We start from the raw sequence: 25,910 nt of genomic DNA, 5'->3' as shown, positions 1-25,910 counted from the left end.
GGCAAAAGTGGTTAGCACTAGTGCCTTAGAGCAAGAAGGTTGTAGGTTGAAGCTTGTTGGTCAGCTGGGCCTTTCTGTGGAGGTTGGATGTTCTCCCACAGTCCAATGAAATGCTGCTTAGGTTCATTGGTGCTTCTACATTGGCTGTAGGTGTGGATGTGAGGGAGTGCTTCTCTGTCGCTCTCTGTTGGCCCTGTGATGGACTGCTCACCTGTGCAGGTGGACCACGCCTCTTGCCCTATGACAGCTAGGGCACAGGCTGCAGCCCTGTGAGCCTAAGCTGAATAAACAGTTAGCAAAAATGATCCATAGATGGCCTGAAGTCCCCCAGTTAGCAGTTTGGTAGATAGCTATGACATGCTAATCCCATCCAGCAGCTGTATTCTACCTGTAAGCTGATCCCTGCTGAGCCAAAGCACTTTTTCATATACAAATTACAACCTTTAATAGAAACCTATTGGTCAGCATCTTATTAGCCTGCTGTTAGCTTCATTCCACAGAAAACTGAGAGAAACTAACAGAGTTGATAAAGAATAAAGAGAAATGTGCTGATTTAAAGCCTTTGAAGTGCTTCAGATGATCTCTGTCCACTTCTGTCCACTCATTCATTCATGTAAGCTTTCTAATGCAGCTTTGATCTTCACAGTCTGCTTGATGAAACTCATTCTAACCCTGAATGTCAGAGTGTTCCTGCTTCTCTTTCCCATCATTCATGCTGGCAGTGGAGGAGATTTGGATGTTGGACTGTGTTTTGGATGATGTGTGTATGTTTGTGTTGGACTGCTGTCTGTAAAGCAAACGCACATTTTGCTTTGGATTTCAGTGTCAGACAGACTTTAAGGTGCAATGAAGAGTTTGAGAGTTTCACAGTGAATTTTCCAGTGGAGGATTTTTCTTCTTCTTTGAAGGTTTGAAATGTGAACATTATTCTGCTGCAGTCAATGGACTAAACCAGAGAAGAAGAAAACAGACTTTACCATGAAGATCCTCAGTGTGGATCAGTATAATATCAGCCTGATGTCTGCAGTTTAGTGTCAGCACAACTTTCACATCTTATTCATCTCAGCACAACTAAAACATGCTGACTGACCCCAGAGTTTCAAGTTTACATCCTGGACTCTCCAGGAAACCACACAGATGCTTCACTCCTGGATCCTGCAGCTTGTTGTTGGAGCTCAGGTCCAGCTGTCTCAGATGGGAGGGGTTGGACTTCAGTGCTGCTGCCAGATAATCACAGCTGATCTCTGACAAACCACAGTTCCTCAATCTGTATAAAGAATGAAAGATGTAAGTTTATTAGACAAAGTGCTTGAAATCATTCAGTGTTTCATCATCTGTTCAGAGCTGAAGAAGGTTCAGAATGTAGAAGTTTAGAAAATGGAAACTCCAAACAGCTGAAGCCAACAGGAAGCAGCTTCAAACAAACACAACAAGAGAAAAAACTCTGAATGTTTCACATTAAAGTCGTACATTTCTCATAAAAACAGGACAAAGACTTGAAAAAGTCGTGTTTTTCCTTCCAGGAACCACATGGCTTCACTTTTAAAGGTGAAGTGTGACAGAAATGGACATATTTGAAGTCCAACACCTTTTTCCAGTCACATTATTAAAGCAGACAAACTGATGATGACATCTCTGGGGTCTGATTAATAGAAAAAAAATGTCTTTGAGACCTTTTGTAACTGACAAACTCTTCATCTGCTAACAACACTGAGTTGAATCTCCATGGCTGATAGTTGGAGCAGGCATCAGGAATACACATTGAAAAAACAAGAGGAGAAATCACCAGAGTCTTATAATCACATTCTGTAACTAAAGGGAGACGTTTTTCTATACAAATATATGTTTTATGGACATTAGAAAAAAAAGAGTATTGACGTGAAGCAGGATTATGAAATCTCCATACATCAGCCAGCCCATAATTATCAAGAAAGCTCTGAATGACGCATGCTGAGTTTGGACTAAGTGTACTTTTGTGTGAACTGTGGTCCATAGCAGATAATGAGCAGTTTAGGTCTCCCTCAAAGATGATATTGTGTGATGACATATTGGGGAGCCGCGCAAAGACATTAGTGAAAAATCTGTGATCGTCCCAATTAGAGGCGTAGATATTTGCTAAGATCAAAGGAAAACCATAAACTATATTTTCTGCACTTAAAATCCTGTAATTTTCTCATAAATCGACAGTGCGCCTTATGGGTGAATTCTGGTTGTGCTTACTGACCTCGAACCGATTTTATGTGCTACACGGCGCTCAGAAACCTTTCAAAAGATGTTTTGGTACGACTTTGCTCAGCTACGAGGCCGCACCGCTTGATGGATTGTTGGAGCATTACAGCTACGAGGAGCCTCGCGGAGTGATACGTACTCTGCTTCAACGTAATATTACTGTATTGAGTGTGTATAAGGACCATAAATGGCACCTGTAAGAGACACGGTTACAAAGAGGATTTCAAACTCCAGGCTGTCAGTCACGCAGTAGAACCTGGGAACAGAGCAGCTGCTTGTTATTATGCTCAGCGTCTGTTTACATTTTGACTGCACGATTGTGAGCTTTTTGTTATGCACAAACACAACATTGTTTTCTTTTATTTATGGAGCATTATTATTTAATAAATGCTGATCATTTATTTCTGAGTAATTGTTTCATGTACATCTACGCTGTATGTTAATAAATGTGCCTGTGTGAGATTTGGGACACAGCTTTGACTAAGAACTCTCTTTTTGTTCGTACTTTCTGGCTTTAGAAATATCGAGATATATATCGTATATCGCCATCCAGCTAAAGAATATCGAGATATGAACTTTGGGTCATATCGCCCAGTCGTAATATTGCAATAGGTTGTCCGTTAAACTCAAGCGGGGCTTGGGCCCTGGCACGGCGTAGCCACACAATCCTGGTAGTAGTGACGCTCGGCTATGACGGCGTGCGGGTCACCAGCTGGCTTTCTCAGGATAGGGCTCCTGTGTGAGCGGTCGACAATAACGTCTTTATCCATACCCAGCACTTCACGTCGTAGCACGGATACGGCCGTGGAGGAGCTCGAGTCCAGGCCCTCTGGGATCCCTATGATGTGGATGTTAGCTCTCCGCTTCCTGCCTTCATCACATTTATCCTTCAGGTCAGACAGCTCCTCCTTCATACTCTCTACTGTAGACTGCAGGGTGGTCACCTCATCGCTCCACATTGACAGCCCATCCTCAGCTTCTTTCACTGTAACCTTTACTCCATCAACTTCGCCGCACGTCGCCGCCATGCTGTTAGCGATCTCATTTCTCAGTCCTTGCACGTCAGCCCTTATATTGTCAAAATCTTCTTTCAATGCATTTCTGAGTTCTTCTTTTAACAGCGTACTAATGTCCTCTTTAATGGATTGAAGAAGCTCCAATTTTAGAGCAGTAGGATCCACATCACGCGCGTCTGTTGAGTCTGCTCTTCAGTGGCCGTAGAGCTGGACGCTGCCCTTTGGCCATCATCGATACTCTCGCCCGAGATCGCACCGGGGCTAAAATATTCACCTGCTCAGCTGGTTTTTGATCAGTTTGAGCCTGTGTGGTTTGATCAGGTGGAGGAACGATGTGATGCTATAAAGACATCATCTTGTCCAAATGAAGTTGTTCCAACACGTGTTTAAAAAGATTTTAAAGGTTGTCGGTTCCGACATCTTAGCGATTTTTAACAGCAGTCTTAGTTCAGGTGTTGTACAGCCTGTTTTAAACATGCTGTTGTACAGCCTGTACTAAAAACCTGATCTGGATCCTCTGTCCGCTCAAATTTCAGGCCTATTTCAAAGCTTCCCTTCCTGTCGAAGATTTTGTAAAAGATTATATTTGTTCAGCTGCAATCTGTTGTAAAGGTTTCAGTCTGGTTTTAAAGCTCTTCACAGCACTGAAACTGCACTTTGAAAAGTTCTTAATGATCTTTTATGAGCCACTGATCAGGAGACTCCGCTGTGCTTTTGGATCTGACCGCTGCCTTGACCACAGCATCTTGACCTCACCATTGGAGCATGGCGGCATCAAGGGCGCTCTATTAGACTGGTTCAGCTCTTTTATTAAATCGCATTATTACATTTGGGGCTTATATTTGACGGCAATTTGAAAAACAGCTGAGCTCAGTTGTACAGCGGTCTTTCTTCAAACTGAGGCTTTTATCTAAGGTGAGATCATTTATATCTTTTAAAAACCTTGAACGGGCGATCCACGTTTTCATGACGTCCCAGCTGGATTATTGTAACTCCTTATATGTTGGAGTTAGTGGGACCTGCCTGGCAAGACTGCAGCTGGTCCAGAAAGCTGCAGCTCGTCTTCTGACACAAGCTCAAAGACATTTATCGTCCCAACAACCACATATACGCTGGTCCCTCGCTGTAACACAGTTCACCTTTGGCGGCCTCGCTGTTTCGCTGATCTTTTTTGTGCAATTTTGCATGCTTTTGTTTTGTACAGCGCGTTGTGTTCTGCGTCCTGATTGGCTGTAGACCATTGTCAGCCAATCTCGTGCCGTGTCTCCTGTACAGTACAGAATGTGTTCAAATTTACAGCAGTGTGACTCTGCAGTGCTGCACTGTATGTTTGTACGTTTTGTCCCAACAAACAACAATGATGACGAGACGTTTTGCACCTGTGGTAGCAGCCAAAGGCAGAGGAAGATGCTGACCATCATAGTTTCAACAAGGAGGCAAAAAGGTTGTAACTGTCCACAACAAGAACATCGTAAGGATGGAGTCAGCTTTGGCTTTGTGGCTCAGTGACCGCAGGAAAAAGAACATCGTGCTGGACACCAACATTATCTGCAGAAAAACTCAAAAGCTTTATGAAACTTTACCTGACAGCGAGGAGCCCAGGCCATGGACGAGTGCTCCTCACACAGAAGCTCATTTAATGCCAGCAAAGGCTGATTTGACACGTTTCAGAAACACTTTGCTTTCACTCTTTAATAATGAACTTATTTTTCTATGAAGGTTTGAACTTTGTTTAAACAAGAGAGAAAAGTGTGAAAATGTTCATGCCTGTCTGAGAAAAGTGTAGAAAGTGTGCAGTGAGGGTTTAACTGCCTTAAAACTTCTATAATACTTGTAAAACATAAAGCTGCTACTTCATTCTGAGACTTATTTTTAGAACGTAACTCGATAAACGAGCGACCGCAGTACTGTATTGTGTTTATTTTGAAAACTCTCAACAGGATCTTCAGATTTATTTTGAAAGCTTTATCTGGAAAACACAAACACATAAGCAGGAAACAAAGAGCGTGATATGAAACGATAGACGTTTTCATATGGTCATCATATATACATCGTTCTATCGAACAGCCCCAGCTCCTGCTGTCAGTCTCTGTAAATCTGCTCTGAAAACACATTTGTATTCACTGGCTTTTAATACAGCATGAGAGTTATTTGATATTTGATGTGTGATATTAATATTAGGAGTTATTTTAATAGTTATTTTGGATTCTTGTACAGCACTGTGGTCAACGCTGCTGCTGTAATTAATGTGCTATAAACACATAAACAATCTGCAGTTAAACATCCAAAACTAAAGATGTGATCGCTGCCTTTAGAAAATGTGCTGATGCACAAGATATCAGCTCCATTAAGGTGGAATGTGGCCGTGTTAGAAACATGTTGGAAGAAGTTTGAAGCTGAAACTGTGAAGCTGAGAGTGAAAGAGCTCCAGCGTCTGTCACAGGAAACTTTCTTATTTCCACACTGATGAAAGCATCAAGCTTTGATTTCCTGCTGCTTTTATTGAGTCACACTGTGAAACTGAGCCACAGCTGAACCAGCATCCCTGTACAGCAGACACTTACAGCGCTTGGCTGCTTCCATTGGACCCTCTGCACAGAGCTTCAGTTTCCTCTTCTGGTCCCAAAGTGCAGAACAACAAGGTTTCAAACAGCTTCGTTCCAGCAGCATCAGCCACAGACATGCATAGAGAATCCTTTGGTTGTGTTGTGTGTTTGCATATCTGCTGTGTTGCTTTGTGAGGATGGATCATCTCCTACAGCTCCAGATAAACAAGCTGGACCTGAACCTGGTAGCTTCACTTAGAAGACACTTGTGACGGGAACGTGTGAGAAGTTTTGTGCAGACAAGTTTGGATTTAGAGTGTGGGACGAGCTCTCCACAGTCTTTGTGGAGATCCACATTCTGCATACTGCCTGTGAGAAGCTGCAGACATTTGTCCTCCAAATCCACTGAGCAGCTGCTCGTGGTGGTATTAGCTTCATGTGTGCGTGTTAGCATGAAGCCTCGGTCACACTCTGCTGTGGACACGGTCACGGACAGCTGGACGCCTGATGGACGAGTCGTCCGTCCTGTTAAACTTCTTTGAGCATGAGAATAGCATAAGAAGCTCAGTGGACACTGTTCAGTGTTTTAACTCTCGCTTTCTGATGGGTTTAGATTTTATTATTGTCATTTGTATTAGGAAATATTTAACCATATATTCTTAGAGGTGTATAATCAATTGTGTAGTGATAGGATGTGTGATCTTTAGCAGGCTGCAGGGGCTTGGTGTGTATTCCACACTAGAATGCACACCCACATCCTGGGAGCACGAGAGAGGTCGTACCTTCTCTTATTGTTTTATGGCAGGATTAACGTAGCTACGTCTGTTCTAGTCTAAGTGCTTTTTGTTTAGATGAACTGCTGGACTTCCTCACCATGTTATCTAGGGTGAACCATCTAGGGTGAAGGGGGGTCTACCCTCTTCCTGACCAAGGATGTTATATGACCCTTTGATCAGCAGTACCACACACACACACACACACACACACACACACACACACACACACACACACAGTATTCTTTGTTCACATGTATACCTATGTGAGATGCTATATGTTAATGACCCTATGCATATTCATGTAACCACAATAAAAGGAGTGCTATGGGGAGCCTGGCTGAGAGTCTGATGGTGGTCAAGTGGTGGAACGACGCTTGGCTCCAGCCAGGTCTCCCTCATGCATGAGTAAACCAGAGAACTTTGGTGCCTTGTGTCTTGCTTTTTGCTGCGTAGCAGATTGTCCTTAACGTTCCAGTGGATAGGTTCAAACTACAAACCTATCATTAATTGGTCCTTCGAGAGCCGGATCCCTGGAGTCGACATTCACCGAGGGGAAAAGAGACACGCCGACAGACTGACGTCAGCCAGGACTTATAGGGGTCCTGCAGCAAAGTCCCGAGGCGTGAGAATTCGGAAGCAGATTTGCGTCGCGAAAACGCCAAAACGCGTGAAACGCGCGTCAGTGTAGCGCGTCTGGCGCGTTTGACTCGCGAATAAAACCACGCGCGTGAGTTTTTGTGTTGCATTTTGTGCATACGCGCGTTTCGCGTCTACCGCTCGAGTTGGAAAAATCTGAACTCCAGCGTCAAATCGCGCCGCGACAACCAATCAGGAGCCTGGTGACGTGGCTGTTACCTAGGTCAAAGGGGCAGATCCAGCCAAAGCCTTTCATACTTCAATGGAGGGGAAGGCTAATCAATGCGGTAGCAAACAACTCGGAGCTGTACAACACCAGCTGCTTTCAGTACCGAGACAGGAATAAAAAGGACCGAGCTTGGAGGAAGATATGTGAAGAGATCGGGCAACCTGGTAAGTTCATTCATTTCTCTTTTGAAAGTTTTCACTGACCCGGGAAGCCGCACAAAAGCTAGCAAGCCACCGCTATTTTCCCACTGACGTACAAATACCGTTCTGCTTTTATGCATGTTGTCATTTAGGAATATATTTTATTGTTTATTAATAAACAGCACACAGTGGTCCCGCTGTTCATCCGTCACTGCTTTGCTTTTTCGCTGATTTTTTATTGCACAGTACAGCATTGCATTCTGCAGCCTGATTGACAAATCTGCTCCGTGTCGTGTCTCCTGTGCTTGCCAAATTTATCACGTTTGGTTTTGATAACCATCGCGTCCAATAGAAAAAACAGCACAAAAACACCCATAACTATGAGCCTCATTCGGAAATAGACACCTGCACCGTGAGGGAAAAAGGCGCACGAAAGTGGCGGGCAGATGAAGACAAACCGCGGCATAATAATACTTTTATGTTTTGCAATCTACAAAGGTTTGCACTTTGAGAATCAATTGTGAGAACTGTGACCAGGGGCTAGTTATTCTGAGAACCCCTGCAATAAATGAGGGACCACTGTCTACTCTACGATTATTATATCCAACCTGTTAACATTTAATACTGTATTGATAGAACCAACTGATTCTGCAGCAGAGCATCCCCAGTCCCTGAGCTCCTGCTGCTGCACCCACAGATATGTACAGCAAGCACTGATACCTTTTTAGTCGGTGGGATTCCCTTGTGATCACCTTTACTAAATATCTACAACCAATCTGATTATATCCTGTTATTGTTTTTTTTTTTTTCAATGTTGAAATTAAAATCTAGTAGCAGCCTTCTCATTTCTTTGTGTTTTGTGCTGTTTTACAGGCCCACAGAGGAGGACGGCTCCGAGGCAGATGAGGGACGGGTCCCAGGACGGTCCATCGGCGGTGGAGCTGGCCATCCTGGAGTCCCTGAAGAGGCCACACCAGTCTCCAATGGAGCATTTCCTCCTCAGCCTTGTTCCTGCTCTGGAGAGCAGCTGGTCCTTTTTATTCCTGTCTCTCTGTAAATTCTTATATTTTATATATTTATGTTTAATGTTTTTCTGTTTGAGACTTTTAATATTATTTCAAATAAATGTTTATAATGACTAATGTCTCAGTTCTACTACACAGCAAATGTTGGCACACAACTTGACACATGTAGAATTTATTTCATATTATACTAATGACAAAATATACTGATACAGTGGGATGCAGAAGTTTGGGCAACCTTGTTAATAGACATTATTTTCCTGTATAAATTGTTGGTTGTTACAATAAAAAATGTCAGTTAAATATCATACAGGAGACACACAGTGATATTTGAGAAGTGAAAAGAAGTTTACTGGATTTACAGAAAGTGTGCAATAATTGTTTAAACAAAATCAAGCAGGTGCATCAATTTGGGCACCACAAAAAAGAAATGAAATGAATATTTAGTGTATATCAATGTGTGTGTCTCCTATATGATATATGGGGTGCCTTTGTCTGGACGTGCTTCCCATCCAGAGCTGCACAGCACAGAGGAAAGTTCCAGCGCTCCTGGAATCCCTCTGTGATGGACCGCCAGTCTCCAGGTGAAGGCACAGCCATGAAGTCGTCCACTAGACAGTCCCAGATGGACGTCGCTGCCTGGGGGGTGATCTGGCTCACCGTGGACACACCGACTCTGAAACTGAACGCGATGGTCCTGAAGGAGTCCCCGGTGACAAGGAACCTGGACAAAATTGTTCAAAATCAGTATTATGTGTACTGCAGTTACAAAATACATTATTCAAATTCCAAAATACTTTTGTGATGTCAGATATAAATCACAAAACTTAAATCTTACATAAAACATTTTGTAATTATAAGGATAATTACAAAATGTATATTAGATAATATCTAAAACAGTTGTGTTTTGTTTTAACTTTAACATATCATAATTTGATTGGTAGCAACTTTCACAACTACAGTGAGCCAATCACTCATAATTCCTAAACATGTCAATCAGGTAGGAATGAAGTGAGACATTAATAGAAATAAAGAGTTGTATGTTGACATGTAGCCCTTTCCTTGCTTAAATCATTAATATTTTTGAAAAATTAATCTGTGATAAGACAGCTTATCAAGATAGAACCATGTAACTAGAGATGAACCAAACTGTTCACAGTTTTATCTAACTCTGTTTTAATAAAGGCTGTGACCCCTGCTATAGAGTCTGACAGCTGCAGGGATTATATACAAATATTCAACTATCCCAGAATTAAACCAGGTCTAAATAAAAAGGAGTGAGTATCACTACAAAGGTTAACTCAGTGGTCCTAATGCTACAGTTTGATATCAGCAAACACCGAGCGCATACATTGATGTGACACCACAGCCATGCTATCATGCAAACACTGATAACAGCATAAATCGAATTAAATCGGGACTTGATGAGACCTTCTGAGTATCACTAGAAATATTATAAAGAGTCGTCTCTGTACCACAGTTTGCTTTCAGTAAACACCGACAGCATTCACTGTTAGCATAGCACATCCATGTTAGCAGTGTATAACTGGATGGATTAGCATATTAGCACAGATATCAATAAAGGACTACCGTATTAAATAGTTTTACTAACCTCAGGCAGACGGACAGGCGCTCTGCAGGTGGGATTGAGCGTCTGTAGTTGGTGTCTAGGCGGGCGATGCTGGGACCGACGAGGGAAAGCAGGTCCTCAAACTGGCCGACGGTGATAGCGCTGGAATCGGCCGTCATCCAGGCGCAGCTCCTGGAGCAAGTGGTGAAACTCACCAAACTGCTCATGCCTCTGGAGGACCTGATGGACCCAGGTACGGCGAGGACGTCTTTTACGCTGCTGCTCTGCTCTCCACAGTACATAGAGAAGGGAGACTCTCTCTTCAAGCGCTAGCTCGATAGCTGCCATCTTGCAAAGATACCGGTCTGGCACAACTCCCTCCCACATTCCTCCCACATTTCCGGTTCACGCGCGTCAAAATATCATATTTTGACGCGCGATGGATTTTTCTTGGACACGCGTTGAGACGCGAATGTACACGCGTCAAATTAGGGGCGTTTGGGGCGTTTTATTCGCGTCCATCGCGTTCGGTGTGAACACACCGTAAAGGAGCAAGCCTGCGAGGTGATGTCTACTATCTTTGTGATAAACCTATATTGCCTAAGAACCTATATAGGACTGCTGCAAGTTTGAGCCACGGGCTCTGCCATGTCTCGACAGCTGGGATGGTGGCAGCAGTCGAACGGCAGTTTTTCACACTGGGATTCAATGCTTATTCAAAACATTTTTGTAAAGCATGTTTAATATGTTGTAAACATAATGCTCAGGGAAACCTCAGACCTAGGAGAGGAAAGTTTCCCAGACCCAGCTACCCATTTGAAGTAATCCATATGGATTTCATTGAGTTGTCTAACTGTAACACCTACAGGTACTGCCTGGTGATTGTGTGCCCGTTCTCAAAGTGGGTAGAAGTTGTCCCCACTAAGAAAGCAGATGCTATTTCAGTGGCTAAAGTGATATGCAAAAATGTGATCCCAGAGCATGGGATCCCCCAGACTATTTACAGTGACAATGGTCCTCATTTTGTGAATGAAGTAATTGAGAAAATGTCACAACATCTGGGGATAACGCTGAAAAACCATTGCTCATATCACCCACAAAGTGCAGGGCTGGTTGAAAGGACTAATGGCACAGTAAAGCTGAGACTCAGGAAAACAATGGAGGAAACAGGCAGAACATGGGTAGACTGCATTGAGCTAGTGAAAATGTATATGAGAATCACGCCAACTGATAATGGCCTAACGCCTTTTGAAATAATATATGGCAGGCCATTTAGAGTTCCAGTGTTTTGTAATGATAATGATAAAGCAGAAGAAGAAAACACACTAGCAGACTGGATGATTAAAATGCTGAAAAGCAAAGAAGTCATGAGTGCAAATAATCTGCCAGATGATTCTGTTTCTGTACAGGAAGAACGTCTGAAGCCAGGGGACTGGGTACTGATAAAGGTCATAAAGAGGAAGTGCTGGTCGAAGCCACGGTGGGACGGACCATACCAGGCTCTGCTGACAACACCAACTGCTGTGAAGATTGCAGAACGACCCACCTGGATACACCAAAGCCACTGCAAAAAGGTGACACACATCCAGGCCAGCTCGGAGTAAGTGGCAGGAAGACCGGGTACAAAGGGGGGGAAAGCCTCTAGGGCCCTTCGTCTCAATCCGGTGAAGAAACCAACTGAGCCACAGGTACTCATCAGAATGGCTGGTAAAGTGTTGTCTACCCTGCTGGGTGTAATGGCTTTGATGTCATCATGGTCAGCTGTGGAGACCCTGTATGTCCAAGGAAACCACACCCAATACCCTCATGGCTATTCTACAAACTTTTGGTGGCAGTTTATGAATACAACTGCTCACTTGAACAATAGGACGGACTGCTATGTGTGTGCTCATATGCCGTTATCCGCATATACATCTGGACTGTGGCCGTACAGCATACCAGAGGACAGGAGTTGGTGTCTGTTGGGCTTAGCAACTCATCCTGGCAACAGAGTCCTCTGGTCCCAGGCCAACTATAGTACACCTCTGAACATCACCTGGAGTAAGTCGCCACTTATAGATGTGAATTGTTCTGAGCAAACTGACTTATTGGCCTGGCCTCAAGTGTCAGACCCACTGCCAGACATAATATTGCTGAACAAGCTGAATACAGCTCAACTGCCGTTGTGTGTGATGAACAATGGATCACTGTCAGTGGGGGAGCTGCCGCTTCGTTTATGTGGATACATATACACCTACTGCCCTCCAGAGAATGAGAGCAGGTGTATGAAATGCTTGACCAGTGCAAAGTGAGCTGAGAACTTGACATTAAGGAGGACTGAATGCAAGTCCAACTGGGCTTACAGGATACCAGTAAAAGCAAAGAGTCAGAAGTGGACAGGATGTGCAAGGATGGTGCCGAGCAGTAAAGGAACAAGAGTTTTGGCTGATTGGTATTTCTTGTGTGGACATAAAGCCTATCTATCACTCCCTGAGGGATGGGGAGGATTGTGTGCCGTGGTGAAGTTATCGGATCATGTCTTCTTCATGGACAGAGTTGAACATCACCCTAGCAACCGACGGAAGCGTGAGGTGAATATAGCCTCACCTAACTCTTTTGGAGTGACAGTAGACACTGGAGTGCCACGAGAATTCCGCATTTGGAGTGGAGGAGCTAAATTCTTCCAAAGTTTGATCCCAAACATCGGAGTTGCAGAGGTGCGGGATCATGTGGAGATCAACCGATATGCCTTACTGCGACACATTAATCTCACTAAGACTCTGGGAACAGCCTTAGCGGAGGAGCAAAAGGCCATCAGAACGATGGTACTGCAGAACAGGCTGACCCTAGACTTGATAACAGCATCACAAGGAGGAGTGTGTAAGCTGATTGGAGAGACATGTTGTACGTTTATTCCGGATGGATATACGACTGGAGGAGACATCTATGAGGCACTGCAGAACTTAACTGCTCTGCAGAAATATGTGGCGGACCACACATCAGGAGGAGACACGTCACAAGGCTGGATAGCCTGGTTGACATCTGGACCATGGTGGAATATGTTTCTAAAGTTTTTGACTCCCATTCTTACATTATTGGCTTTGCTTTGCTTGTTTACAGGTTGCATCTTGCCATGTGTAAGATCGATGGTGAATAAAATGATTGCTAACACCTTTACCAATTTCATACTGTTGCAGCAGAGTGACATGGATGCTAAGGCTAATATGTGTGTATGAAATGAAGCCTGCACTGAAAATGTTGACAAGTGGTGTAGAGCTGAAGATATATATATGCCGTATAGCCTTAAAAAATGACAATACAGGGTGGTGATGATGGGTTTAGATTTTATTATTGTCATTTGTATTAGGAAATATTTAACCATATATTCTTAGAGGTGTATAATCAATTGTGTAGTGATAGGATGTGTGATCTTTAGCAGGCTGCAGGGGCTTGGTGTGTATTCCACACTGGAATGCACACCCACATCCTGGGAGCACGAGAGAGGTCGTACCTTCTCTTATTGTTTTATGGCAGGATTAACGTAGCTACGTCTGTTCTAGTCTAAGTGCTTTTTGTTTAGATGAACTGCTGGACTTCCTCACCATGTTATCTAGGGTGAACCATCTAGGGTGAAGGGGGGTCTACCCTCTTCCTGACCAAGGATGTTATATGACCCTTTGATCAGCAGTACCACACACACACACACACACACACACACACACACACACACACACACACACAGTATTCTTTGTTCACATGTATACCTATGTGAGATGCTATATGTTAATGACCCTATGCATATTCATGTAACCACAATAAAAGGAGTGCTATGGGGAGCCTGGCTGAGAGTCTGATGGTGGTCAAGTGGTGGAACGACGCTTGGCTCCAGCCAGGTCTCCCTCATGCATGAGTAAACCAGAGAACTTTGGTGCCTTGTGTCTTGCTTTTTGCTGCGTAGCAGATTGTCCTTAACGTTCCAGTGGATAGGTTCAAACTACAAACCTATCACTTTCACTTCAGCTTCACCAACAACAGCACAAGCAGAGCAGCCCACTGCCTGCATGGCTGGGACAGCGCCCCCTGGTGACTGTAAACCACTACAACATGTAGACGGCCGTCTGCAGGCTGGATGTAGCACCACCGCAGAGACGTGCTGCAGCTCTGTTTAGTTACCCAGCTGACAGCAGAGGCTGTAGTTTACTGTTACCAACATGGAAAACTGAAGCTTCACCAGCTGGAGCTACAGAGCTGGAGAACAAAGGAGACTGAGAGGCCAGAATGATGTGGGAGGAAACATCAAGAGCCTGTTTGAAAGGAGACACATGTGGATGCTGTGCCGGTCTGTGGTCTGTCAGAAGTCAGCTGAGTCACACTGCAAGAAGCTGCAGAATCTCAGAGGAGGAGATTTGGAAGTGTTTGTGGGACAAACTGGACTCAAAGAAAGAAGATGTTTGTGAAGTCTTTGGTGGAGGTGAGCAGTGTGAAGCAGAACACATGCAGATGAATCAGGAGGTCAGCATCAGTGTCTCCTTGTGGTGGACGGTAAAAGAATCAGAGCCAACGCTCCCGTCCACCCTCGGCATGAAGCAGTGCTGTTTCTGAAACAGGAGGACAAGTCCAGAGAAGACAGAGGAAGCAAAGATGAGGGTGGGACAGGACAGCAGGACTTCCTTCACACCTGCAGCTCCATCACACTGCTGTAGCTCCTCTTCATCACACATGTACCTGCAGCCTGTCTTCGAGTCCAGGAGTCACCTCCACACAGTGTAGAAGCCTCCTGTGCAGACCATGGAGTCCAGCCTCTGTCAGGGAAGTCGGCACTAAAGCCTGAAAGACTTCAATCTGTCTCTGCTCCACCCGAGAAAGACCAGCACCGTACTTGTTGTGCATTCAAGGAGGGAACATCAGCGCTGCATCGTGGGAACAACACCGCAGGAACAAAGACACAGCACGGCCGATGAAGGACGAGGACAAAGGAAAGGTGAGTGAGAAGACCCTGGTGGTGTGGACGGACCTGCAGGGGCTCCAAGACTGAGGAGCAGAGACGTCCATGTACCAGCTGAGGATGCTGCAGTGATCCAGGGAGCTCGGTCCAATCTGAGGCCGTGTGAACTACGTGGACCACAGTTTCTTCACAGACTTCAGCCACGTGAACATCTGGAGATCCAACAGTGTACGAGCTGTGAGCCATCAGCTGTTTCTCTCATCAGCTGCTGTAATGAGAGCTGCTGGAATCATCTCGAGCAGCAGGAAATCACTGATGTTGTTTCTAACCAAAGATATGGGACTGAGCTCCGCTGAGCTCCTACTTTCATCCAGATAGAAACTGCTACAGTCTGCTGATTATTGCTTTGCCTCCATCACACGAGCTCTTTATCCTGTTCTTCACTCTCATTGGTTCTTTGTCTGCTTGTTTTTACAACAGTAGTCTTCTGATTGGTCAAAGACAATCAGCTGTGACTAAATGTAGCTCCTACAGCAGTGATGGGAATAACTACTGAAGCTAATCCAGTATCAAAGCTCAGGAATCAGCAGCTCCCACCTCGTTTTCTTTCAACAACTATTTTTAGCTGCTGTGTTTTTGTGTTTCTGCAGACCTCAGACATCCTGCTGCTCTGGACAACTTTTTCATTCTTTTGTATCATTATTTTGCTTTTCTTTTATGATTATGTTATATGTATTAATATGTGAAACACTTATTCTTTGTGTTTTTGCTTTGCTCCTGTCAAACTGCTTTAATAAAATCTGCTGCAGTCTAAACTGTGGACGTTCCCTTTTTAACCCTTTGTGAAACAATAAAGGTTTAAATCTGAGTATTCATCTATGTTAGTGTTTAATGGGTCTAATAGGACGCTTTGGCCTTTCCCAGTAATATCTTCCCTTGCAGTCTGTGGTCCAGGCTTCTAAAACCATCCCAGGTTAACAAGAACTACAATCTAGAGGAGAGCTGCCATAACAGGTGTGACTGATGAGATCTGACCTGCAAGGTTACTCAGGTTTGTTTGTATCAGGACAAGCAGGGAAGCCGCCTGGACGTCAAAGTAGTTAGAGCTGGGCGAGTGTCCTCACCCACATCGGCTTCACAACTCTGCATCATCTACTGAGTAAGACTCAGAGGATCAGAGATTAGAAGGTCTACAAAGAGCTGAACCAGACTTCCTGTATAAAGGTTTTAGTTCCACAGATCGACAGTGTCAGCACAACTAAAACGTGGAGACTGACCTCAGAGTTTCAATTTGATGTTGTGGATTCTCCAGAAGAACACACAGCTGCTTCACTCCTGAATCCTGCAGCTTGTGGGAGCTCAGGTCCACCTCTCTGGGATACGAAGGGTTGAGCTTCAGCACTGCTTCCAGATAATCACAGCTGATCTCTGACAAATCACAGTTCCACAATCTGTATAGAGAATGAAAGATGTAAGTTTATTAGACAAAGTGCTTGAAATCATTCAGTGTTTCATCATCTGTTCAGAGCTGAAGAAGGTTCAGAATGTAGAAGTTTAGAAAATGGAAACTCCAAACAGCTGAAGCCAACAGGAAGCAGCTTCAAACAAACACAACAAGAGAAAAAACTCTGAATGTTTCACATTAAAGTCGAACATTTCTAACAAGAGTGTTTTAAAGACAGAGTCACTGATGATCATCTTCTGCCCAGTAAAACTTTGGTTTTCCACATGTGAGTGTTAATGATGCACAAAGACTGTGAGTGCAAAGAGGGAGCGAGGAGGATGACAGAGAGATGGTACAGGAGCATCAAGAACCCGGCGAGGAAATGAGCAGAAGGACTTTGGAGCCTGTTGGATTGAAGCTTTCACAGAGACGTGTTTGACTGGACACCACCAGGACAGACTTTTAATCCCAGGATTTGGATGAGCTTTCTGTCTTTATGGTCACAAATGATGCTGTAACTCTGTGACTGTCCTGGAACTGTCAGCAGTGTGGTTACGTCCTTTTGACCTGAGTTTCCACAGCTCTTATAACAGCAGTGTACATTCAGACTGAGACACGCTTCAGTCTGTATGGACCTGTTTCTGTAGCTGCCACCATCATTCTACGGTCGTGTCCAAATTCATGGGCTGCATCCTCCCGAGGACCCGGCCTTTGCGGTCTACGTGGGCTGGGTCCTCAGAAGGTCGGGTAGGCTGGAAATAAACGGCTGGGGAAATTGGACGGTCTAGCCTTCTGATTAGCGTCACCGCTGTCTCGGTGGAGTTTAATAAACTCAGCCGTCTGCTCCTTGCTATCTAAAATATAACAGGACACTGGCGTAAATTCTCGACCGTCTCATACTTCTGTTTAATCAGTTTTCTGTTTGACGTTTAGTCAGCTCTGTAAAGACCAAGGAGGAACCCACCTGGGGGATTAATAAAGTTTTATTTTATCTAATCTAATAACTTTAATCTCAGCCAAACCGATTTACTCACGAACAAACAAAACACTGAAAAAAGCCAAACAATAACATTTTGAGGTTGTCTAAGTGACTTATATATCACGTTTAACCTGAGTAGCGAAAGTCCGCGGTGATCTGAAAATGATGTGCCGGGAGTTGTGCCGTTCTCGGCGGCTTCAGTGACCCTCGAGCTCCCGGCGAGCTATCGAGCTGGTGGGTAGCAGACGTCTCCGAAAACGTCGAAGCACTTTTGCATATATGCGGTATCTTGATAAACCGAGCAGATATTTGATGTTTACACAGCTACTTTCTCGCCTGAAAATATGTTAAAAGTTTATTTTGTGACCGAAAAAGATTAGTATGAGTAATTTTAAAACTTAGTAGCGGCCGCCATTGTTGGAAACTGGAGTTTGGCTGGGCCGCGCTATGAATTCTGGGATATGGTAGGCCACGAAGGACACACCCGACCCATCCTTCAAATTCGGGGAAAAGGAGGACGCATTTGTTGGCTGCATTCGGAGGAGTCTACGAATTTGGACAGCCTTCGACGTGTCGCTGTGACGTAATCGGTCTACAAATGCGGCCTCAGGAGGATGCAGCCCATGAATTTGGACACGACCTACATGTTTGTACATCAGCTTATCAAATACTGTCTGCTGTCTTCATTTATTACTCTTCACCTGCTTCACTGTCACTGTGTGGGCGGAGCTGTCTGAGCCCTGCCCACACAGACACAGCTCCTCTCTGGAGCAAAACTTCTGCTTCATCTCCGCCTCTTTTCTTCATCCTCCACCTCTCTTTTCTCTTCTTCGGTGTTCTGCAGCCACAGAGCCTCACAGCCATTAGCACGCCCATACCTGAGCAGCTAGCATTACCCAGCATGCCGTGCAGCAGTGTCAGTTTGTAAATGTGCAAGAATTCCTGCTCCAAACTGTTTCACAGAGTGCTGTGTGCCGTGACCTTTGACCTGCTAAAGACAGTCAGCTGTGGATTATTCATTGTTGTGTCTGATACTTAGAACTGTGAGGAAGAAGCTACACAGTTAATCAGGGTCCCCTCTCTCTGAATCAGGAAAGGTGGGCAGGCCGCGTGTGGGCCGCGGGCCATACGTTGAGTATCACTGTTTGAAATGTGAACATTGTTCTGCTGCAGTCAATGGACTAAACCAGAGAAGAAGAAAACAGACTTTACCATGAAGATCCTCAGTGTGGATCAGTATAATATCAGCCTGATGTCTGCAGTTTAGTGTCAGCACAACTTTCACATCATATTCATCTCAGCACAACTAAAACATGCTGACTGACCTCAGAGTTTCAAATCGACATCGTGGATTCTCCCGAAAACCACACAGATGCTTCACTCCTGAACCCTTCAGGTTGCTGTAGGTTCCACTCAGGTCCACCTCTGTGGGATACGAGGGGTTGGACTTCAGTGCTGCTGCCAGATAATCAAGGCCAATATCTGACAAACCACAGCTCTTCAATCTGTATAAAGAATGAAAGATGTAAGTTTATTAGACAAAGTGCTTGAAATCATTCAGTGTTTCATCATCTGTTCAGAGCTGAAGAAGGTTCAGAATGTAGAAGTTTAGAAAATGGAAACTCCAAACAGCTGAAGCCAACAGGAAGCAGCTTCAAACAAACACAACAAGAGAAAAAACTCTGAATGTTTCACATTAAAGTCGTACATTTCTCATAAAAACAGGACAAAGACTTGAAAAAGTCGTGTTTTTCCTTCCAGGAACCACATGGCTTCACTTTTAAAGGTGAAGTGTGACAGAAATGGACATATTTGAAGTCCAACACCTTTTTCCAGTCACATTATTAAAGCAGACAAACTACAAGCTCATTTTCATTCCAACAAGTCATCTTCTGACCTGGACTAACAACACTGGTCTCTATGTGCAGCTGGCTGTGAGACCAGTGCTCAGGGAGCGTCTACAAAGTGCAACACTGAAAGAACATCACACACTCATTTGCTTCCAGCACTTTCACACAAACATCTACTGTCATTATTGTCACCAAACTCTGTGGATCCTTTATTGCAAATTCAAATGGGATCAAATGGTCAGACAAAAGAGGGTTATGAGGAAATATGATGAAATGTTGTGTATTAGCAGCAACTTATTGAATCATTTTCCTCAGAAACCAAACAAAATGATTGACAAACATGTTTTTACAAACTCAGTGTTGGACTTGGATCAGCAGGATAAGCTGATGTTTAAAGGCATTTGAGTCTTGCTGTATGAGAGTCCAGTTCTTACTCAATATTTATGGATGATGTTCTTTCAGTGTTGCACTTTGTAGACGCTCCCTGAGCCTCAGCCAGCTGCACATGGACCAGCTGACATTACCCAGCATTAGAGGCGGTTGTAAAAAATTCATGTTCCCATTTAAATGGTTTTAATTTGAATAAAACGATGTTGATTCATTCAATCCTGAATCGATGTTTAATATAAATGTATTTTGCCAGAATCTCAGGTTAAAGCTCACAAACTATTTCAACAAGCAGCAAACAGATAAAACAGTAAATGAGAGCAGCTAAACACACAAAGATGGAAACACAGAGCGTGGATCGTTCACTCGACGGCACGTACACGGACACGCCGTCGGGGCTGAAAGTGGACAGCTCACAGATCCTGAAGCTGCAGGTTTCATCTGTCTCCAACCAAAACTGAGTGAAGCAGCAGCAAAAGAAGATCCAAACTCTGCTTCACGTTTGATCAATATGCTCATGAATTCTCTCTGACTTTGGCTGTTCCTGCCTGCACAGCTCTCTCTCTCTCAGTGTACTCCAAGAACAGCTTCAAACATCTGTTTCTGCATCATTCACTGTTTATTAGCCACCAGTCTGCTGTTGTGTTCAGTGCTGTCGGCCTCTGACAGTAAAGCCTCATTTCTGCTGTTCCATGGAAACTTTTTAAAATGATGACAGATTACAAACTCTCAGCTGTGTCTGTAATCAAACCTCTGTAACTTTGCTTCACTTCAGCAGCATCAGCTCATGTTCACATGTTGCTTCATGGTTTGCTTCAGTTTTTGATCGACTGCAGAATATTTTGAAGGTTATCTGCTATAAAAAGCCAGAAGAGGAAAATCTGCTTCATGTGTTTCTGTTTGATCCTCAGTGACTTTGACACAAAGGCCTCTGCTGTGATGATCACACCTCTGATCAAGTCTCACAGTGTCACAACTGATAAATGATCAGAGTTAGAATATTTCTGACTGTCTGCTGTGTGCCGTGACCTTTGACCTGCTAAAGACAGTCAGCTGTGGATTATTCATTGTTGTGTCTGATACTTAGAACTGTGAGGAAGAAGCTACACAGTTAATCAGGGTCCCCTCTCTCTGAATCAGGAAAGGTGGGCAGGCCGCGTGTGGGCCGCGGGCCATACGTTGAGTATCACTGTTTGAAATGTGAACATTGTTCTGCTGCAGTCAATGGACTAAACCAGAGAAGAAGAAAACAGACTTTACCATGAAGATCCTCAGTGTGGATCAGTATAATATCAGCCTGATGTCTGCAGTTTAGTGTCAGCACAACTTTCACATCATATTCATCTCAGCACAACTAAAACATGCTGACTGACCTCAGAGTTTCAAGTTTACATCCTGGACTCTCCAGGAAACCACACAGATGTTTCACTCCTGGATCCTGCAGGTTGTTCTTAGTTGAAGAAGAGGAGGAGTCATTACTCAGGTCCAGCTGTCTCAGATGGGAGGGGTTGGACTTCAGTGCTGCTGCCAGATAATCACAGCTGATCTCTGACAAACCACAGCTCCACAATCTGTATAAAGAATGAAAGATGTAAGTTTATTAGACAAAGTGCTTGAAATCATTCAGTGTTTCATCATCTGTTCAGAGCTGAAGAAGGTTCAGAATGTAGAAGTTTAGAAAATGGAAACTCCAAACAGCTGAAGCCAACAGGAAGCAGCTTCAAACAAACACAACAAGAGAAAAAACTCTGAATGTTTCACATTAAAGTCGTACATTTCTCATAAAAACAGGACAAAGACTTGAAAAAGTCGTGTTTTTCCTTCCAGGAACCACATGGCTTCACTTTTAAAGGTGAAGTGTGACAGAAATGGACATATTTGAAGTCCAACACCTTTTTCCAGTCACATTATTAAAGCAGACAAACTACAAGCTCATTTTCATTCCAACAAGTCATCTTCTGACCTGGACTAACAACACTGGTCTCTATGTGCAGCTGGCTGTGAGACCAGTGCTCAGGGAGCGTCTACAAAGTGCAACACTGAAAGAACATCACACACTCATTTGCTTCCAGCACTTTCACACAAACATCTACTGTCATTATTGTCACCAAACTCTGTGGATCCTTTATTGCAAATTCAAATGGGATCAAATGGTCAGACAAAAGAGGGTTATGAGGAAATATGATGAAATGTTGTGTATTAGCAGCAACTTATTGAATCATTTTCCTCAGAAACCAAACAAAATGATTGACAAACATGTTTTTACAAACTCAGTGTTGGACTTGGATCAGCAGGATAAGCTGATGTTTAAAGGCATTTGAGTCTCGCTGTATGAGAGTCCAGTTCTTACTCAATATTAATCAAACCTCTGTAACTTTGCTTCACTTCAGCAGCATCAGCTCATGTTCACATGTTGATTCATGGTTTTCATGGTTGATTCACCTCATTTTTTAAAAAATGACCTCTGACAGGAAAGTCTCATTTCTGCTGCTCAACACTGAAGAAATGTAAACTTTCAAAACGATGACAAATTGGAAAACACAGAGCTGTGTCTCTTTTTTTTTGTGTGTGTCCCGTTTGGATCTTTAGCCATCAGAATTGTTGTCTTAACGCCAAGAAAGATGCCAAGCAGATTTATTTTACCAAGTGGATCATCATGGCCTTTCCATATTGGTCCATTTGATTGACCTTTATTATAATTATGAATTTATTTTATTTTCGGTTGCTACAAACGGGACAGACATGACTGGGGGACAGGACAGGGAGAGAGAATGAAAGAAAGAGAGGGAGAGAAAGAAAACCAAAGGGGAGAAGAGACGGTGAGAAAGGGGGGAAGAAAAAAAGAAAAACAAACAAAACACCTGGATCACCTGTATGGAGAAAAAAAAACAGAAGAGAAAGCAAACAACATAATAAAAACAGCACCATCACAATAAACTAGCTAGTAGTAGATAACAGTAGATACTAAATAATAAACGATATTGTGCAGCACGCAAGATAGACAGCGCACAATGTGCTTAGAGGCAGCAGCCATAAAGGTGTAGTCCGCGTCTGTGAACACCCGTGTGTACACCTGTGTGCACACCTGTGTGGATCAGCATGCTTGTATTCCAAAGGTTTCTCCATGTAACGATCTGCTAGGGAGTGTGGGGAGCCATAGCCCCGTCCCCCAGGGTATGAAGCAGGTATGGAGGAGATCCAGGCCCCAGATATCCAGAGGCCCCAGAGTACAAGGACCCGAGGAGGACCACCAAAAGGGGGGGAATCGCCAATCGGCCACCAGGAGTGAGCCGGTACATACATGAGCGCCCAGCCCCAGACGACAAGGACCACCAACACACCAACGTCTGAGGGCATCAGCCACCGGCAGGGAGTGTGGTGAGGGGAGATAGGCCTCCGTACTTTGGAGGGCCTGAGATGTACCCAGAGAGGTGGAGTCTAAGACCCAACCTGACACATAGACACAGACGAACAGGCGCACGCGGACACCAACGTGCATTCCCACCCCATATGCACAACCAAATACTCGGCACTCACCCAACGTGTAGACAGACACAAATAGAAACTGCACAGACCGTCGCACTCCCCAAACATACTCTATATCCCAAGTCCAGGTACCCCCGCCCTCAGAGGGGCAAGCCGCACCTAAACCCAGGAGATGTAACCCTTCTCTCTGGGGCGGAGGCAAGCGGACCACCTCTTTGATTAGAGCTGTGTCTCTAGTCAAAGCAGAAATGGAACGATGCCACTTTTTATGTCCGATATCGATATGAATCCAATATAGTTGATTTTATAATCAAACGTTTTTTTAATATCTTGCTGCATTTTGTATAAGTTCATACTCAAGTTTAAACAATCTAAACACTAAAGCTGTTCAGTTATACCTGTCTGCAAAAACACACTGCAGCCAAAACATTAGACAATACTGATCTTTGTATTTTGATGCGGACGTCAAAAACTCTTTGGTTGTGACTAAAAGAAGTGCAACATCAGCACAAAATAATGTTTCTATTGAACAACTAACACAAACAGGTTGTAGAATGGAGCCTTTTATACTCACAGCTGAACAGAAACAACATCCAGAGTGGAAAACAGTGCAAACAACTGCAAACAGGCTTCATGACACTCATGTTTGATCAGGATGGATGTCAGTGTGAGCTGTTTCTATCACATTTAACCTCACAATCAATTTGGTCTCATTTCTATACAAAACTTAACACAAGTATGAAAAAAGTGTTTTTGATTGTTTTGTTTTTTGAACCATGAAACTGTTTAACAACACAGTTTGTTTCAAAGTCAAACTTGAGTCTGTCCATCGTTCGGTCAGACTGAGCAATGACAGCACACAGACGTAGACAACAGCTCTCTGAAAAACCAAACTCAGGTCCTGTTGATGCTGATATACAGTGACACAGTTACATGGGTGATTCATCCTTTTAACTTTATCTTTAAACAGCTGCAGCTGTCACTGACAGCGCATGTGGTACTTTAACCTTTGGACTGTTTTCATCAGTTAATTATGGAGTTACTACAAAGAGTGAAACTATAGGATGATCTGTCTGCTGTCACTGGGTGGTGCTGAGGTCTGAATCTGAGGACGGCTCCTGTAGTCACAACAAGAACACAATCATCACAAACTGAAATATAAATATGATGGAGTAGAGCTTGAATTAGCTCCAGAATTTAAATATCTTGGGGTCATTCTAGACCCAACATTATCCTTCAAGAGTCACATAAATAAAGTGTCCCAGGTACTTAAATTTAATAATTAAAATTTTAATCATATACGTAATAATTTAAATATGAATGTTGCAAAAACTTATTTTTACTCAATGATCATCTCTCATATGGACTATTGTTTGACGTCCTGGTCACTTGCTTGTCCAACAACACTTAAAACTATTGAAAACATTTATAAAAGAAGTTTAAAACTACTTGACAAAAAACCGACTTCCCACCACCACTGTCATGTGTTAAAAACATAAATTACTGAACTTCAATAACTAGGTGAAACTTAAAAGAGTGAGTTTAATATATAAAGTCTTACACTCCCTTGCTCCACCACCATTAAAGCAGTTCATTAGGCATAAAGAAAGCTCAGACAGGACCACTCGAGCTACAATCCGAGGAGATTTGTTTATACCCCACAGACGGACAGCATTTGGGCAGAACGTCCTCTCTGTCCAGGGAGGCCATCTGTGGAACAGTCTTCCTCAACCCATTAGAGAATGCTCTACACTCAGTTTGTTTAAGGCAAAGGTTAAAAACTGGTTATGGACAAATCAAGTGTGCGATCATGTATGAATTGTATAGTTTTAATGTTTTATTTGGGAACAGAATGGTGTGTATGTGTAAGTTTGGTGACGGAGTTTTTATTATGAATGAATGATGAATTTTTATGAATTATTATGTCTATTTTTTATGCTTAAGGACAACAGATGGAAATTAGTCCTTGGCTATAATCTGGTATGTTTACATTCATGTAATTTTTTTTTTTTACATTTATGTTCATTAACATGCACTGTCCTAAATAAATAAATAAATAAATAAATAAATAAAGTTTATCTCTCAAATCTGAAACAAAGCTGATCCTTCTGTCCTCCCACACTCGGGAGTGTTCTTCTCTTCTCTTACATTTTTTCAGTCCTACAGTTCTGCTGACAGCTGACATATGAGCTGTTTATTTAAAAAAAGCCTTATATACGAACAGATGTTCCTATATCATGTTCACCTTTGAGTTGTTGGAGCTTTATAAATGGACATCTGCAAAGATGTGATGATGGAGCAGGTTTCAGTGCTGCTGCATCCTGGTCACAACATACGGAGGTGGTATCAGCACTGGTATCAGCACTGGTATCAGCACTGGTATCAGCACTGGTATTGAAGAAGAAATATTAATGCTTCAAACTATTTGTCTTAAAGGATGGAAGCTGTACAGAGTTCTGCACATGTGTCTTTGTGAACATACCTCATTAACAATATTTCAGACAGTTTTTAACCTGAATATTTGCAACAAACTCAGTATAAAAAATACAGTCAGCGCTAAAAAATTAATCAGTCGAAAAATTAAAATTTTAACTTAAGCTGCCAAGAGGAAGTCGTTGGTTTCAGTAAATATCAGGCTTTGCTATTTGATCGGTTTTTACAGATTAATGAGGAGTT

At 43.3% G+C, this 25,910-nt stretch overlaps 3 protein-coding genes and 1 long non-coding RNA gene across 4 annotated transcripts in view; 1 reads left to right on the top strand and 3 right to left on the bottom strand.

Moving 5' to 3' along the window:
* LOC309701485 (NACHT, LRR and PYD domains-containing protein 12-like) overlaps positions 1–25,910 on the bottom strand; it is a 1,029,495-nt gene that overhangs the window by 191,550 nt on the left and 812,035 nt on the right. Inside the window, exon 12 of the mRNA XM_082525721.1 lies at positions 1,091–1,267. Within this exon, the coding sequence (XP_082381847.1) occupies positions 1,091–1,267 (177 nt within the window). The remainder of the gene's footprint in view (positions 1–1,090; positions 1,268–25,910) is intronic.
* Positions 7,204–8,710, top strand: LOC309701552. Its single transcript, XR_014275090.1, has 2 exons — positions 7,204–7,596; positions 8,446–8,710. It is a non-coding gene; the product is annotated as an uncharacterized lncRNA (long non-coding RNA).
* On the bottom strand, positions 8,915–10,671 carry LOC309701522 (uncharacterized protein). The gene is made up of 2 exons (XM_082525775.1): positions 10,207–10,671; positions 8,915–9,318 (listed from the first exon to the last, which is right to left on the bottom strand). Exons 1-2 carry the CDS (start codon positions 10,464–10,466, stop codon positions 9,048–9,050), a joined length of 531 nt encoding a protein of 176 aa, XP_082381901.1. The 5' UTR covers positions 10,467–10,671; the 3' UTR covers positions 8,915–9,047.
* Positions 16,347–24,064, bottom strand: LOC309700404 (ribonuclease inhibitor-like; the record flags this gene model as incomplete). The annotated part of the gene is made up of 3 exons (XM_082523923.1): positions 16,347–16,539; positions 21,122–21,319; positions 24,051–24,064. The coding sequence occupies 3 exons, from the start codon at positions 24,062–24,064 to the stop codon at positions 16,347–16,349; spliced, it is 405 nt and encodes a 134-aa protein (XP_082380049.1).

Source organism: Aulonocara stuartgranti (genome assembly GCF_965226115.1).
Source record: "Aulonocara stuartgranti genome assembly, chromosome: 23".
Lineage (NCBI taxonomy): Eukaryota > Metazoa > Chordata > Actinopteri > Cichliformes > Cichlidae > Aulonocara > Aulonocara stuartgranti.
Note: the sequence above shows the minus strand (reverse complement) of the source record. Positions and strands in the feature narration are given on the sequence as shown.

Bases quoted from the DNA above. Each gene is read 5' to 3' on its own strand.
- LOC309701522 (XM_082525775.1), bottom strand. From the start codon at position 10,466: ATGTACTGTGGAGAGCAGAGCAGCAGCGTAAAAGACGTCCTCGCCGTA. The intron at 9,319-10,206 runs GTTAGTAAAACT...AATTTTGTCCAG, and splicing joins CGCCTGTCCGTCTGCCTGAG to GTTCCTTGTCACCGGGGACT.